This window comes from Scyliorhinus canicula, chromosome 8 (genome assembly GCF_902713615.1).
Source record: "Scyliorhinus canicula chromosome 8, sScyCan1.1, whole genome shotgun sequence".
NCBI classification, from domain to species: domain Eukaryota; kingdom Metazoa; phylum Chordata; class Chondrichthyes; order Carcharhiniformes; family Scyliorhinidae; genus Scyliorhinus; species Scyliorhinus canicula.
In genome coordinates, this window is record NC_052153.1 from 82205377 (window position 1) to 82220426 (window position 15050).

The 15050-nt window shown below is 43.1% G+C and overlaps 1 protein-coding gene across 12 annotated transcripts in view; it reads left to right on the forward strand.

Moving 5' to 3' along the window:
• Window positions 1–15050, forward strand: part of agtpbp1 (ATP/GTP binding protein 1) — a 325109-nt gene that overhangs the window by 103917 nt on the left and 206142 nt on the right. For all 12 annotated transcript variants that reach the window (XR_005461593.1, XM_038804830.1, XM_038804835.1 and 9 more), the window contains 2 exons: window positions 11506–11573; window positions 14825–14888. Coding sequence is in view for 11 of the 12 variants with exons in the window: in XM_038804830.1 (XP_038660758.1) it covers window positions 11506–11573; window positions 14825–14888 (132 nt within the window). In the remaining variant the exon portion in view is untranslated. The remainder of the gene's footprint in view (window positions 1–11505; window positions 11574–14824; window positions 14889–15050) is intronic.

A 15050-nucleotide genomic window follows, 5' to 3' on the forward strand; every position in this document is an offset into this window, starting at 1 on the left:
CAAAACCTTACCTGTAGCAGCACGACCAGGTCAGAAGCTAGGCATTCTGAGGTGTTTAACTCATCTTCTGACTCTCCAAAGTCTGTCCACTGTCAATAAGGAGTGTGATGGAATACATTCCACTTGGCTGGATGCGTGCATCTCCAACAATACTCAAAGCTTCACACTACCAAAGCAAAGCAGCATTCTTGATCGAAAACCCTTAAATACTCACTCCCTCCATCCCCAACACAGTACCAGTAGTGTGTAACATTTACAATATGTACTTTACTGCAGCAACTCTCCTTTGACAGAATCTTCCAAACTCTCGGCCTCTAACATGTGGAAGAACAAAGGCAGCAGACATATGGCAATTCATCATCGCAAGCTCCCCTTCAAGTCACAACCAAACGAACTTGAAATTATGGACTTTAACTGTAGCTGTTAAAATCTTTGATCTTTCTCCCTAACAGCACTGTGGGTGCAACTACACCATTATTTAATTCAAGAAGGTGGACCACTACCTTCTAAGAAAAATTTGGATACTGTATTTGAAGGGAGTAATTTCAGTGCCAGACCAGTGAAAATAACCATATTATTGCTGATGTTTTGTAGCTCTTAAAATATCAATATTTTGAATAGTTTTTTAGAAACATACTGGGGCGACAAAGTTGCATTCAAGTTGTAGATGCACAATAGATTTTAATGTGTTGTGAGCTTGAAAATCAGTTAATTTTATGTAGACCAGAGATACTAAAACTAATCCATATAACAAACAGAGGGTGATGCAGTTATAGTTTATCTGTTGCCCTAGTTTTAGCAATTGGAGAAAGGAAAATGAACTGTTGACAGACGCTAATTTCCTTCATGGAAAGTTCCTATATTTAAGTTCCTCTGTACTCAAATATTTAGCTCTAATTTTTTCCACTTTATTAAAGTGTTTGATTCGTCTTAATATAACCGTTAAACCTTGAAGTAGGTAAACTCTTGAGTTAAAGACCAAATCTTATTGGAATGAGGCATCTTGTGCCTTGAGTTGTTAGTTGGACATTTTCTCTCAGCTTTCAACACAAATATTATTTGTGCCCATAGTTTGCTGGAAATGTAAGCTGATAATGCCACACAGAGAGCAACTTGGCATTTGGAATCTTGATGCATGAGAGGGATAACAGTATATTTCCTTAACCAGTCGGATCTAAGAATGGGGAGTGAAACAAGGGAATGAAACGGACTGGGGAAGAGGGTGAATTAGAATAATAATTTTCACAAATGAGATACAGAAGATCATAAGTAATAAGAATAGAAAGAAAGAGAGAGAAAGAGTGATTGGATAAGACAACTAGAAAGGCCAAAAGGGAAAATAAGAAAAATAATTTAAAATTAAATAATGTAAGAAGGTATGTACTGCATTCAGAATTAAGGCTCAACACTTCTGGCCAGAAAGATTGATTTTGAAGCCATGTATCACATTGGTAAAAGGATATTCGTGGTGTGAAAAATGACCTCTAACTTTCTGTGGTGAATTTGTTGGCCAGTTAATGCGCATAGCAATTTCCAAAATAAAGGACCTACCTCTTCTGTGTGAGATAAGTAGCAGAACATGGGCTGGTGTGGGCAAAATGAGAAAGGGTCCTCCAGAACAGGCCTTAGGACCATCTGGAGGTGCCTAAGATGTAAACCACCCCACTCGTTGCCTGCCTCCCACCCCGCATGTCAAGTACACCTGTCACCTTGGCACCTGGTGGAACCTCAACCATTCATAAATGATCCATGTGCTGAACCAGAAGGTTGTTTTCTTGCCTCCAACCTATTAAGGGCCAGTTGGCTATTAAATGGCTATGGGGCAGCTGGTGTTCCCCATGGCTTTTCAATCAAGCGAGCGCAAAATCCAGTTACTCTTACAATTGAGGCCTGTATTTTCAAACTTGAGCAGCCCAACTGTTGTACTGTCATGACCTAGGACAATAACCCCAGACTGCCAAAGCACAGAACGCTCCCGAAGTATAGCTAAACTTAATCCTGCTCCACCCCTGTCAGTGTTGGGTAACTATATTTGATAGGTGTATCTTGCATGTCATCCTGACGTGTACCTCGGCTTTAAGGTATAAAGACTAAATATATTTTAATCTACTAAATCTATGTAATATAATTTAAAAATGCACTACCAAATATGCATCACTCATTTATATTTTCACAGAATTATTGAGTTGTGGAAATCAATTCCTTTAAAGCTCCAGAACAAATCTCAGTATCATTGACTAAAAATAGAAATTGAATTATTTAGCCATTGTAAATGTCTGGCCCTGATGTGCACTTCAGGGCATAAACATTCATGTTATTATGTAAACAGTGAATCCTCTCATGTTATGAGCAATACATAGATGTTTTCCTTGTTGAAAATAACAAGGTTGCATCTTGCTGTATTTGTTTCTACTGGCCCTACATCCTAAAATTAATGAATCTATATTCTAAATTCCTATAACAGTCAGCTACAGAATCACTGAATTGTTATGATGCAGAAAGAGGCCATTTGGCCCATCCTGTCTGCACCGGCTTTCTTAATGAGCATTACTTTGTTTCAAAAGTATTTTTATTCATCTACTTTTCTACATTTTCACAATACAACACCCAGACAGCCTCAAGCAACCCCCAAACAAACATCCAAGCCAATCCACCCCCACTAACAGTCAAAGGTAACCAATTCCCGAAAATGCATAATAAACAAACCCCAATAATTGTAGAAACCCTCCTTAATCCCCCTCAGTTCGAACTTTACCTTCTCTAGGGTCAAGAACTCCAGTAAATTCCCCTGCCATACCAAGGCACAGGGTGGAGCGGCTGACCTCCAACCCACAAAACCCGCCTTTGAGCGATCAACAAGACGAAGGCTAAGACATCTGGCCCTGCGCCCGCCTACAGCTCGAGCTGGTCCGACACCCCGAATATGGCTTCGATGGTGCCGGGCTTCACATCCACACGCAAGACCCTTGAAATGTCGTGAATACCGACCTCCAAAAATTTTCTAGTTTCAGACAGGACCAAAACTTGTGAACATGATCCGCAAGGCCCCTCCCACATCGCTCACAGGTATCCTCCACCCCCTCGAACAGCCGGCTCATCCTTGATTTAGTGAGGTGTGCCCTATACACTACCTTCAACGTATCAACCCGAATCTTGCACAAGAAGTCGAGTCATTTACCCTCCATAGCACCTCACATTACAGCTGATATGTTCCTCATTGGCTACCTACAATGTTACAGACCAAGAGTTGGATTGCAAAATCAGCCAGAGCATCTTCTCCCTAGAACACATGACCTGGTAGCAGAAGTCGGCAATTTAGCCTCCCGAGCCAAACACCCTCAGTGGGATCATGGCTGATCCCATCCTGGCCTCACCTCCACCGTCCTACCCATTCTCCATAACCCTTCAACCCATTACCAATTAAAACTCTGTCTAACTCCTCAAATTTACTCACTGTCCCTGCATCCACCACACTCTGGGGTAGCAAATTTCACAGATTCACAACCTTTTGGGAGAAGTAGTTTCTCCTCAAATCGGTTTTAAATTTGCTACCTCTTATTCTAAGATTATGACTTCTCGTGTTAGAATGCCTCACAAGAAGAAGCATCAGCTCCACGTCTACTTTATCCCATACCTTTTAGCATCTTGTATACCTCAATTTGTTCTTCCTTCACTCTTCTAACCTCAAGAGAGTATAGGCCTAAACTATTCAATCTCTCTTCATATCTGGAATCAATCTAGTGAACCTCCTCTGAACTGTCCCCAATGCCGCTACATCTTCCCTCAAATAAGGGGACCAAAACTGTGCACAATATTCCAGGTGCGGGCTTACCAATGCCTTGTATAGTTGCAACAACACCTCCTTACCTTTATACTCAATTTCTTTTGCTATAGCTGCCAGAATTCCATTTGCTTTCCTTATTATCTGCTGCATCTGCATGCTCGTTTTCTTAAACTCATGCACAAGGACATCCAGACCCCTCTGCATCGGAGCACCCCGAAATCTCTCCTCATTTAGATAAGTTGTCTTTACATTTTTTTGACCAAAATGAACGGCCTCACACTTAGCTATGTTAAACTCCCATCTGCCACATTTTGGCCCACTCTCCTAACCTATCTATATCCATTTGTAAGGTTCTTATTTCCTCATTGCAACTTACCGTCCCACCTATGTTTTGCATCTGCGAATTTGGCTATAGAACCTTCAATCCCTGTATCCAAGTCGTTAATGTAGATTGTAAATAGCTGGGGCCCAAGGACCGAACCCTGTAGCACCCCACTAGTTACATCCTGCCATCCAGTAAAAGACCTATTTGTTTCGACTCTGTCTCCTGTACGTCAGCCAGTCTTTTATCCAAGCGAATAAATTACCCCTAATCCCAATGTGAATGAACCTTCTGTGCGGCACCTTATCAAATGTCTTCCGGAAGTCCAGATATATTACATCTACAGGATCCCCATTATCCACTTTGCTCAAGCAAGTTAGTCAAACATGATTTGCCCTTCATAAAAACATGCTGACTCTGATGGATAGCACTTTGACTTTCCAAATGCCCTGATATTACGTCCTTGATAATTGATTCTAACCATTTTCCAACAACAGATGTTAAACTAACTGGTCTGTAATTTCCCACATTTTGCCTCCCTCCCTTTTTGAATAAGGGTGTTACATTAGCATTTTTCCAATCCACTGGAACCTTTTCAGTGTCCATGGAATTTTGGAATATTATAACCAATGGAGTCACTATCTCTGCTGCCACTTCCTTTAGCACCCTAGGATGTAGGCCATCAGGCCCACGGGACTTGTCTGCCCTCAATCCCAAGTGTTTGTTTTGTATTGTTTCTCTATTTATGCTGTTTGTTCCAAGTTCCACCCTTTCTGTTACCTCTGAATTGCCCTTTCCTATAGGAATGGTACTCGTGTCCTCCACTGTGAAAACTGAGGCAAAGTATTGATTTTGCATCTTTGCCATTTCTGTGTTGCCCACTATTAACTCACCAGTTTCATCTTCCAAGGGGTCAGCATTTACCTTAGCGACTCTTTTCCCTTTTATGTACCTTTAGAAGCTTTTGCTATACTTTTTGCTGTTCTGTGCTAGTTTTTTTTACATAATTTACCGTGGCTCCTTTTATTATTTTTTTCGTATCCCTTTGTTTATGTTTGAAAGTTTCCCAATCGAAGTTGGCCAGGCAGCATGCGTCCTGTCTTCTCCCATACTCATATACCACTCCATTTACCTTTCTTAGCTGACATACCGCTTTCCCCATAGACAGCTGATCGAAACTCGCTTGTAGCTCCTTCCTCTTAACCAGGATACCCAAGTCAGTGCCCTCATTCTCTACCCCGGCCTCTGAGCTACCCCCTTGTCCAGTACCACAAACATCCATTGCGGAGCATGAACCAAAATCATGATTGCCGAGTACTCAGATCTCTGAATCCCAGCCAATAGTGTCTTTCCCACAATGAAGTCAATTCTTGAGTACACCTTATGCACCAGGGAGAAAAAATAATACTACCCTAATACCCTAATACTTCTGGATGTAGGAACCTCCATGGATCTACTCCTAGCTCCCCCATAAACGCAGCTTGTCCATCTTTCGATCCAACACCATATTCAAATCTTCTCCTATCAGCTCGAGTGTATCCGGATCCTGGATAGCACTTATCACCTTTTTTGCAAACTCCGTATCATCCCAGTTGGGACCACTAATGCCACCAGCCGACCCTCCAGTGCACCCATCACTACTATGTACCTGTCCCCCTCGTCCGCCACCTCCGTCTCCATCGGAAATCGTACTCTCTTGCCTACCAGTACCGCCACACTCTGGGGCCCTACTGTCAAACCCTGAGTGGAATACCTGACTCACCCAGCTTTTCCTAAGCCTCACCTGATCTTTCACCCTCAGATGTGTCTCCTGCAGCATTCTACATAATAATAAGAATCTTTATTGTAAGCTTACATTAACACTGCAATGAAGTTATAAAGTTACTGTGAAAAGCCCCCAGTCACCATGTTCCGGCGCCTCTTCGGGTTCACAGACGGAGAATTCAGAATGCACAAATTACCTAACAGCATGGCTTTAGGGACTTGATGGAGGAAACCGGAGGAAACCCACGCAGACACGGGGAGAACATGCAGACTCTGGACAGGCAGTGATCCAAGCTGGGAATCGAACCTGGGACCCTGACTCTGTGAAGCAACAGTGCTACCCACTGTGCTATTGTGACACCCGGTAGCCTTCAAGCTCTTCAAATGAGTGAAAACCTTTGATCTCTTCACGTTCCACATTACTATTCCAACTGGCAACCCCCCATATCCACCACCATCGTAGCCTGGAATCTGCCCCTCCGGCTTAACCTGCCACCATCTCTCTCTCGCTTCTCTCCCCTCCCCTTTCACGCCTCCCAGGCCCATCGAAACCTGCTCAACCAGACTTCCGTTCACTCGCCAAACTCTGCTTGTTAGTGCGGGGGCCCCTACCCGAACCCCCCATTTCCCCAATTCTTTCTTCCATAGCCCAATTTCAGGAACAAAAAAAAACACCATTCACCCCTACCCCCCCTAACTTCCCCCACCAAAGCTAGTGCACATATCCCCCAAGCCCAAAATACTTTTGACAAACTCTAAACACAACTAGAGTACCCTCTCACATCCACCCAGTACAGAAATGTAAAACACCATGAATAACGATTAAACACAGTCCCCTTCCCCTCAGTCCAAATCTAATCTCCAGTTACAAATCTCATTTCAGTCCCGATCCTTCGGCCTTCACAAAGGCCTCCACCACCTCCACCATTGTAAGTCAACCTCAACTTCGCGGGATCGACCACCCCAAACCACATGCCTTTGCTGTAGAATGCCGCCTTCACCTGTCCGAAAGCCTTTTCGCCAAGTTCATCGCCAAATCTTGGTAAATTCATATACCAACACCTTCCCATTTCACCTCTCACCTTTGCTTCGCCCAGTTTAGGATCTTTTCCTTGGTACGATACTTGTGGAAGCGAAGTATAACTGCTCTTGGCAGCCCATCTGTTTTCGGCTTCGGCCTTAGCGACCGATGTCTGTCCAGCTCGTATCGGAAGGATTCTTCTCCCTCCCCCATCAACTCCACCAGTATCTTTGCGAGGTATTCGGTCTGTCTTGGGCCCTCCTCTCCCTCTGGCAGACCCAGGATCCGAAGATGTTGCCTCCTTGACCTGTTCTCCAGGTCCTTCCCCTTAGCTTTGAGCGCTTTATTAGTCTCCACCACTCTCCGCAACTCCTCACCTTGATCTGGTCACTGTGCTGCGAAATAGCCTCTTCCATCCCTTTCAATTTCTCTCCTTGCTCTCTTCTCTCGGCCGCATTCTTCATCATAGCTGCCTTTACCGGGGCCATCGCCTCCTCCACCCACGTTTTCATCACAGTCTCATTTCCCTTTGCATCACCTCCTTCGCTTGGTGAACAACCTTTCAAATTCTCCAGCCATCACTTCGATCAGAGAATCCACTGTGAGGGGTGCTGCGCCACATTGTGCTCCTTCTGCCACATTTTCCGCACGAGACATCGACTCACTCGACGACAGATTTTTATTTGCCCCCTTCTTTAATAGAATCACAGAATTTACAGTGCAGAAGGAGGCCATTCAGCCCATAGAGTCTGCACCGGCCCTTAGAAAGAGCACCCTACTGAAGCCCACGTATCTACCGTAGCCCAGTAAACCCCACTTAACAATTTTTGGACATCAAGGGCAATTTAGCATCGACAGTCCACCTAACCCGCACATCTTTGGACTGTGGGAGGAAACCGGAACACCCGGAGGAAACCCACGCAGACACGGGGAGAACGTGCAGATTCCGCACAGACAGTGACCCAGCCGGGAATCGAACCTGGGACCCTGGAGCTGTGAAGCAACTGTGCTAACCACTATGCTACTGTGCTGCCCCCGCCATTCTTCTCCTGGGCCTTAGACATCACAATATTTTCCTACACCGATTTATTCAAAAATTGCCCCCGGGATTGGGCATTAAAGTTCAAAAATACCAAAACTTCAAGTAGGAGCTTCCCCACATGTGACCTCTGCTTAGATGACCTCACCAGAAGTCCTCCGAATGAACATTATGGCTCCATGCCATTCTTCATTTTTCAATGTGACCATTAATTCTAACAAAAATAATTGTTTCTAGAAGCTTCCCCACCACCAAAGTTAAGCTGACTGGCCTGTAATTGCTGGCTCATCCTTGCAGCTTTTTCTGAACAAAGGTGTGATGCCTGTAACATTCCTGTCTTCTGGCAGACTAAATTATGACCTGTGCCCCTCCAATTTCCACTCTCTTCTTTCAGTATCCTTAGATGCATCTCATCAGCCCCAGTGCCTCATCAATTTTAAGAACGCGGGATCAGGGTACTGAACTGTATGATCAGAATGAATGGCAGAGCATGCTCGAAGGGCCGAGTAGCCTCCTGCTTCTATTTTCTGTGTATGTTTCTATGTAAGTACCAACAGTTTATCCAATCCTTGTCAACTTTGAACCGTTCTCGTGAATTTCCTCCTCTGTCACCGTGGGTAGCGTCTATCTCCTTGGTAGATGCAAAGTATTCATTTAATACCTCAGCCATGCTCCCTGCCTCTGTGTGTATAATTGCTTTTAAGTCTCTAATCGGCCCAACTCCTTTTACTCTTTACATACCTATAGAAAACGTAGGGCTGGCTATCAGTCTTTCCTCATAATTCCTCTTGGCTGCTCTTATTCACAGCTCCTTCCTCCACCTTGAATCATCCGTATTCCACTTGGTTCTGAATTGTATTTTCTACCTGTCATAAGCATGCTTTTTCTTCTTCATCTTAATTTCGAACGCCTTATCCATGCAGGCTACTCTGCATTTGTTTGTCCTATCTTTTCCTTTTGAGGGAATGTATCTTGTCTGTGTCCAATTTGTGAAGGTATCCCACTGTTCAGCTACAGGTTTACCCACCAGCCTTTTGCTCCAGTTTATCTAGCTCAAGAACCAGGGGCAGGATTCTCCCCTACCCGGCTTGGGCGGGGGGGGGGGGGGTCCCGTCGTAGCGGAGTGGCGCCAACCACTCCGGCGTCGGGCCTCCCCAAAGGTGCGGAATTCTCTGCACCTTTAGGGGCCAAGCCCTCGCATTGAGGGGCTAGGCCCGTGCCGGAGCGGTTGGCACCACACCGACTGGCGCCCACACCGGCTCCAGCGGCCTTTGACGCCCGCCGCCGGGGCTGGCCGAAAGGCCTTCGCCGGTTCGCGAGTGCGCCGGTGCGTCAGCTGCCGCTGACGTCACCACCGGCGCATGCGCGCTGGGGGATTCTCTTCCGCCTCCGCCATGGTGGAGGCCGTGGCGGCGGTGGAAGAAAAAGAGTGCTCCCACAGCACTGGCCCACCCGCCGATCGGTGGGCCCCGATCGCGGGCCTGGCCACCGTGGGGGCACCCCCCCGGGGTCCGATCGCCCCCCGCCCCCCCAGGACCACGGGGGCGCGCTCTCGCCGCCGATCCCGCCGCCACCAGAGGTGGTTCAAACCACGGCGGCGGGAGAGGCCTCCCAGCGGCGGGACTTCGGCCCATCGCGATCCGGAGAATCGCCGCAGGGGGCTCGCCGATCGGCGGGTGGTGTTTCCCGCCCCCGCCAATTCCCAGGTGGCGGAGAATTTCTGCCACGGCGGGGGTGGGACTTTCGGCGGCCCCGGGCGATTCTCCGACCCTGCGGGGTATCGGAGAATTTTGCCCCAGGTCTAGCAGGGCATCCTATCTATTTGGACACATGCTGTTGTAGAAAATGCTCCTGAACATATCTAGCAACATTTGCCCCTCTCCATCCTTTTTACTGTCATGGCCCTCTGCCCATATTTGGGTAACTAAAGTGCCCAATACAACTACATTAAAATACTACAATGTTTGCATCTCTCTGTAATTTCCTGCAGAGTTGTTCCTCTACATAGGGGTGGTCTATTGACTACACCAAGCAATATAATTGTACGCTTTTTGTTCCTTCGCAATAACCAAATAGATTCTGTCCTTGAACCATCTGGAACATCCTCTTCAGCACTGCAATGCTCTCCTTAACCAATACCGTCACCTCTCATGTGTATTTCCAATAGTCCAGACTCGGTGTCAGCAGCAAAAGCTTACAACTACTCTCGCGTTTCATGGACTTTGGAGTTAGAAATTTATGGTCGATGGACATTTGAAACAGTCTGGTGCCCTCTACAGGGAATAGTGGACTTTTTTGAAGAAGGCAGGCAACAGCATGTATCCTTAACCAATAGTAAGGTAAAGGTAAAGTTGCCATAGTCCCAGATGACCATAGGCTGCTTTTCCCTTTGAGGTGGTGGTTTAACCTGAGGATCACCACACCTCAGGCAAGCGGCAAGGTTGAGAAGGGAGGCCTTCATGAATAACCTCAGCAAGTACGGAAATTAAACCTGCACTGCTGCCCTTATTCTGCCACAAACCAGCTGTTTAGCCCACTAATCTAAATTGGATTGTCAGAGTCATGCAGGTTTTGATTTAGGAAGTGTAAGTTTGAATATTTCTGTAAAATGTGCAGAAAGTGAGGGGGAAGGGAATATGGGATATAAAGAGACGTACAGAAATTGAGGAAATACTTTAAAGGTTATTTTAACTTTTTAAGAACATCTATTAAAATCTGAAGAAGTGAGACACACCACTTGCAATTAATTTTCAGTGCCAGAGGAGTTTTTTTTGGCAATAATTAAGACATCTCTTCATTAAATATTTACTTGTGCTTGAATGGACAAGCCCTTACCTTTTCTGCTGTGTTCATTGGATATCTAATGGTTAAGTACAACAAATTTATGTCCTTGCTTGTATTTTAATGCCAATTCTATCGGAGAGGTACCGGTGTGGCAAAGCTTGTGTATCTGTCGGGTAAATCATACTTCTGGATTTCCTCACTTAGCTGAGCATCTGTGTTTTCCAGAAATTGCAGCCAATGTATTGTATAATAATGGTGAATGCTGATGGTCTCACTTACTATACAATCTGGGTTTATATAGTTTTTTGATTACCAATTATGATGTTTTTCAAGTTAATTCTTTTTCATTCTTTAATATCTGATCAATCTAGCTTGTATTCACAGTAATCCCGAATCTAGATTATGCATGCTCAACTGTTTGCTCAAAGACCAGGAATAAAGTATCTTCCTCTTTTGTAAAGAACAATAATTGCATTCACAGCAGAGGCAAGTGAGAAAAACTGGGTATTAGAATTTGTTACTTTGAAGCGAAACTGCAGCTACTGCTTTTGAGATCATATTTTATTTCTGATGTTGATATTTTGTTAGCTTGAAGAAATTATTTTGCAATTAAGCTCATCAACAATACATTATTGTATGAAACAATTTAAATCTGGTACATTTAACGTAGAAACCAATTCTCATGTACTTGTGCATTTGTTTTCTTAGCAAATGCTTTTGTTTACCAACCACTATTATTAGTGATATTACCAATTATTTTGCAATGTATAACGATTGATTTGAATTTTCAGAAAGAACGAAGAAAGATATAACAGCCAAGGGTTCAACTGGAATAGAAGTGATATTGGCAACACTTGAGGTAAAGGGCATTTCTTTCTTATAATTTCCTCCTAATACCATGGTTAATGCTTGGAATCATAGGAACCTATTGCTGAAATAATCTATATCTCCGTAACTTATTTTCCTGCATCCTAACGAGCTGTACACACATGTTCTTAGTTATATTGTAAGCATGTGGGATGCTATTCATTAAACTTGCAAGTTTTGGAGGATTTCAGAAAAACGGTTTTGTAACTTCCATTATTTAAAAATAAAAATATTTTGACCTAACACATTTAGAAAGTTATTTATTTAGAATAATAATGCTGCTCTCTCATATGCAAGTATTGCTACTTAACCCACATCTTTCCCATGCAGTTTAATTGAAAGGCGAAATCAAAAAATGTTCTTCGGGCTATGGCATACTGGAACAGAGCACTGCTCTGGGAGCCTGAAAATACATTTTGTTTGCTAACAAGATCATTTTGGTTTCCTTAGGGAATTTTAGCTAGATGACTATCTGAGACATACAGGAAAAAATGGTGCATTGTACAATAGTTCATTGCTCATGGAAAGATCAGCAAAGTCCCTGGTGAACCATCACGTTTTACTGTATGAAATAATTCATTCGGAATATTTAATTGTGTAATATCTGCGAATAGGTGCAGCCGTTTTATATCTAGTGAAAATAATTGATTGCCCAAATACTCGCTTTGGGTTCAACAAGTTTTGTCTAAGCCTCCAAGTGATTCTAATCATTCCTTTATTTACCACAGATTAGAAATGAAGGACACTATTTTCAAGGTTCCTTTATCATGTAAATTGAATAATGCATTTTCTTAAGAATTAACCTGAAATCCTCAGAATAGCTGCCTTTCTCACTTCTTCCAGTTTAGACATATGGTAGTACAGAACTTGCAATACTGCTGAAAAAAAGAGACAATTTTTGCTGAAGCTTTTCAACTTGCTCTCATTAGGCCAATTTCTGTTTGCAAAGAACAGGACCTTGTATATTAACATATGTAGCTTCCAGTACACGCACCAGCCTTTCTGATTTAATCTTAAAACCATAAGACATAGGAGTAGAATTAGGCCACTCGGCCCATTGAGTCAGCTCCGATCATGGCTGATATTTTCTCATCCCCATTCTCCAGCTTTCTCCCCATAATCCCTGATCCCCTTATTCATCAAGAACCAATCATCTCTATCTTGAAGACACTCAGTGATATGGCCTCCACAGCCTTCTGCGGCGAAGAATTCCACAAATTCACCACCCACTGGCAGAAGAAATTCCTCCTCATCTCTGCTTTAAAGATTGTCCCTTTAGTCTGAAATTGTGTCCTCTGGTTCTAGTTTTTCCTACAAGTGGAAACATCTTCTCCACGTCCACTCTATCGAGATCTCTCATTATCCTGTAAGTTTCAATAAGATCCCCCCTCATCCTTCTAAACTTGAACAAGTACAGACCCAGAGTCCTCAACCGTTCCTCATACGACAAGCTCTTCAGCGTAGTCAAGTCAGGATCAACTGGATCTGGAACTATACTTCGATAAAGAACTGGAATTGAGATCAAAAGTCTCTTCATTCCCTCAAAAAAGAAAAGTCTGTACATCTACTTGTTCTTCAAAATGTAGCATGTGGTGCAAAGTGCAACATCAGTATTCTGCTCTGATTGAGAGTGAATAATACGTGTACACGCATTGGACAGAATTTAGACCCAGTTTCAGCCCACTGGTGTGAAAGCCATGGAAAAACTGTTTCACCTCCATGGGGTGTTAAGGAATGGGTTAAGAGACATTTCAATTAGATGTCTCAAATATGGAGAGACACTAAGGATAAAAAGTTGATGGTAGAATCATTAAAATAATACAGCACAGCCTTTTGGCCCATTATATTTGTGCTGGCTCTTTAGTCTAGATATTCAATTAATCCTACCCACGCTCTTTCTCCATTGTTCTGTAATTTATTTTTCCCCAGAAATTAATTTTTTAACTAATCAAATTATGGTGTGCAATGTACTTTGTATTACTCAGAATTGGTTATTAATCTGTACTTTGTATTACTTGGAATTAGTATCGGACATCCTGCTGTGAAGTTAACAGAATGAGAGAAAACTAACTCCTGAAAAGTGAATGCAAAATAGAAATGCAAATTGATAGTTTTAAGTAGAATCTTATTCAATGCACTGTGAGCACATCTTGGAAAATTGACCTTGGGGTTTCAAAAAGTTTGGTTGCACTGCTATTTCAATTTATAGAGAATTTATTTGTTAAGGTACAGAATCTGTGATAATTGCACATAGATAATTGTTGGATAGTTGGTTCTGGTGAGTGATTAGTTGTATTTCCAAACAACTCGGAACCATTAATGTTACTGTTTCTGGATGCTTTTTTCATACAGAATGATGGCACTTGCACAGCAAATTGTACCACATAGAATCTTTACAGTGCAGAAGGAGGCCATTCGGCCCTCCGAAAGAACACCCTGCCTAACCCCCAACCCCGGACCCCCGTAGCCCCACCTAACATAACCGTTGGAAACGGAGGTTCAATTTACCTTGGCCAACCCACCTAACCTGCATATCTTTGTACTGTGGGAAGAAACCCATGCAGACACTGGGAGAATGTGCAAACCACACAGTCATCCGAGGTCAGAATCAAACACAGGTCCATGGCGCTGTGAGACCTCAGTGCTAACCACTGTGCTGCTTCAGGTGGATATTACCTTATGGTAAATGTAAGGCATTGTTGTGGTGCATCCAAGTGCGACAAATTACTTACCTTAATCATTGCGTAATTTATACATGGTTTTAATTTCTCCAGTGCTATTTTTGTGATGCCACTGTTTCTGTTTTGCATGCAGATGAATAGGGACAAATTATAAAGTATAATTAAAATACATTTATGCTGTCAACCTAGATGTTCAGCTTTTGTGAGTTGAATACTGTGGCATATACAACCGGGTGGGTGATCTAATTGTAGCAGCTCTCCACAAAGTAGAATTGAATTATAAAATATATTTAAAATTCCTCTTATAGATATGAAATTGGTACTTTCTGGAGGGGACATAAACATTATCTTTATTATTGTCACAAGTAGGCTTACATTAACACTGCAATTAAGTTACTGTGAAAATCTCGCCACACTCTGGTGAAATTAAATTATGTCTTGACTGTGATGTATTGGCCTTTTATAGCATTTTACCGAAAACTGGTTTATAACACTGAACCTGCTCAAGCATAGTAAGATTCCTTTGACTAATGATGAAGAAAAATAAATTGTCTTTTTTCAGAACATTCATGATCTACAGACTACACTGAATATCCTCAACATACTTAATGAACTGGTTTCAGTGGGTGAGTTTGAACAGAATTTGTTTTGTTTAATTGTTAATTTAGAGGCACTTTCTTCTTGCCCCATCTTCCATGGTTCCACTTTTAACTGCAGTTTGAAAGTATGAAGGAAAATGAGCAAAACAAAAAAGCACAAACATAAGGCTTGTGATGATACTACTGGTG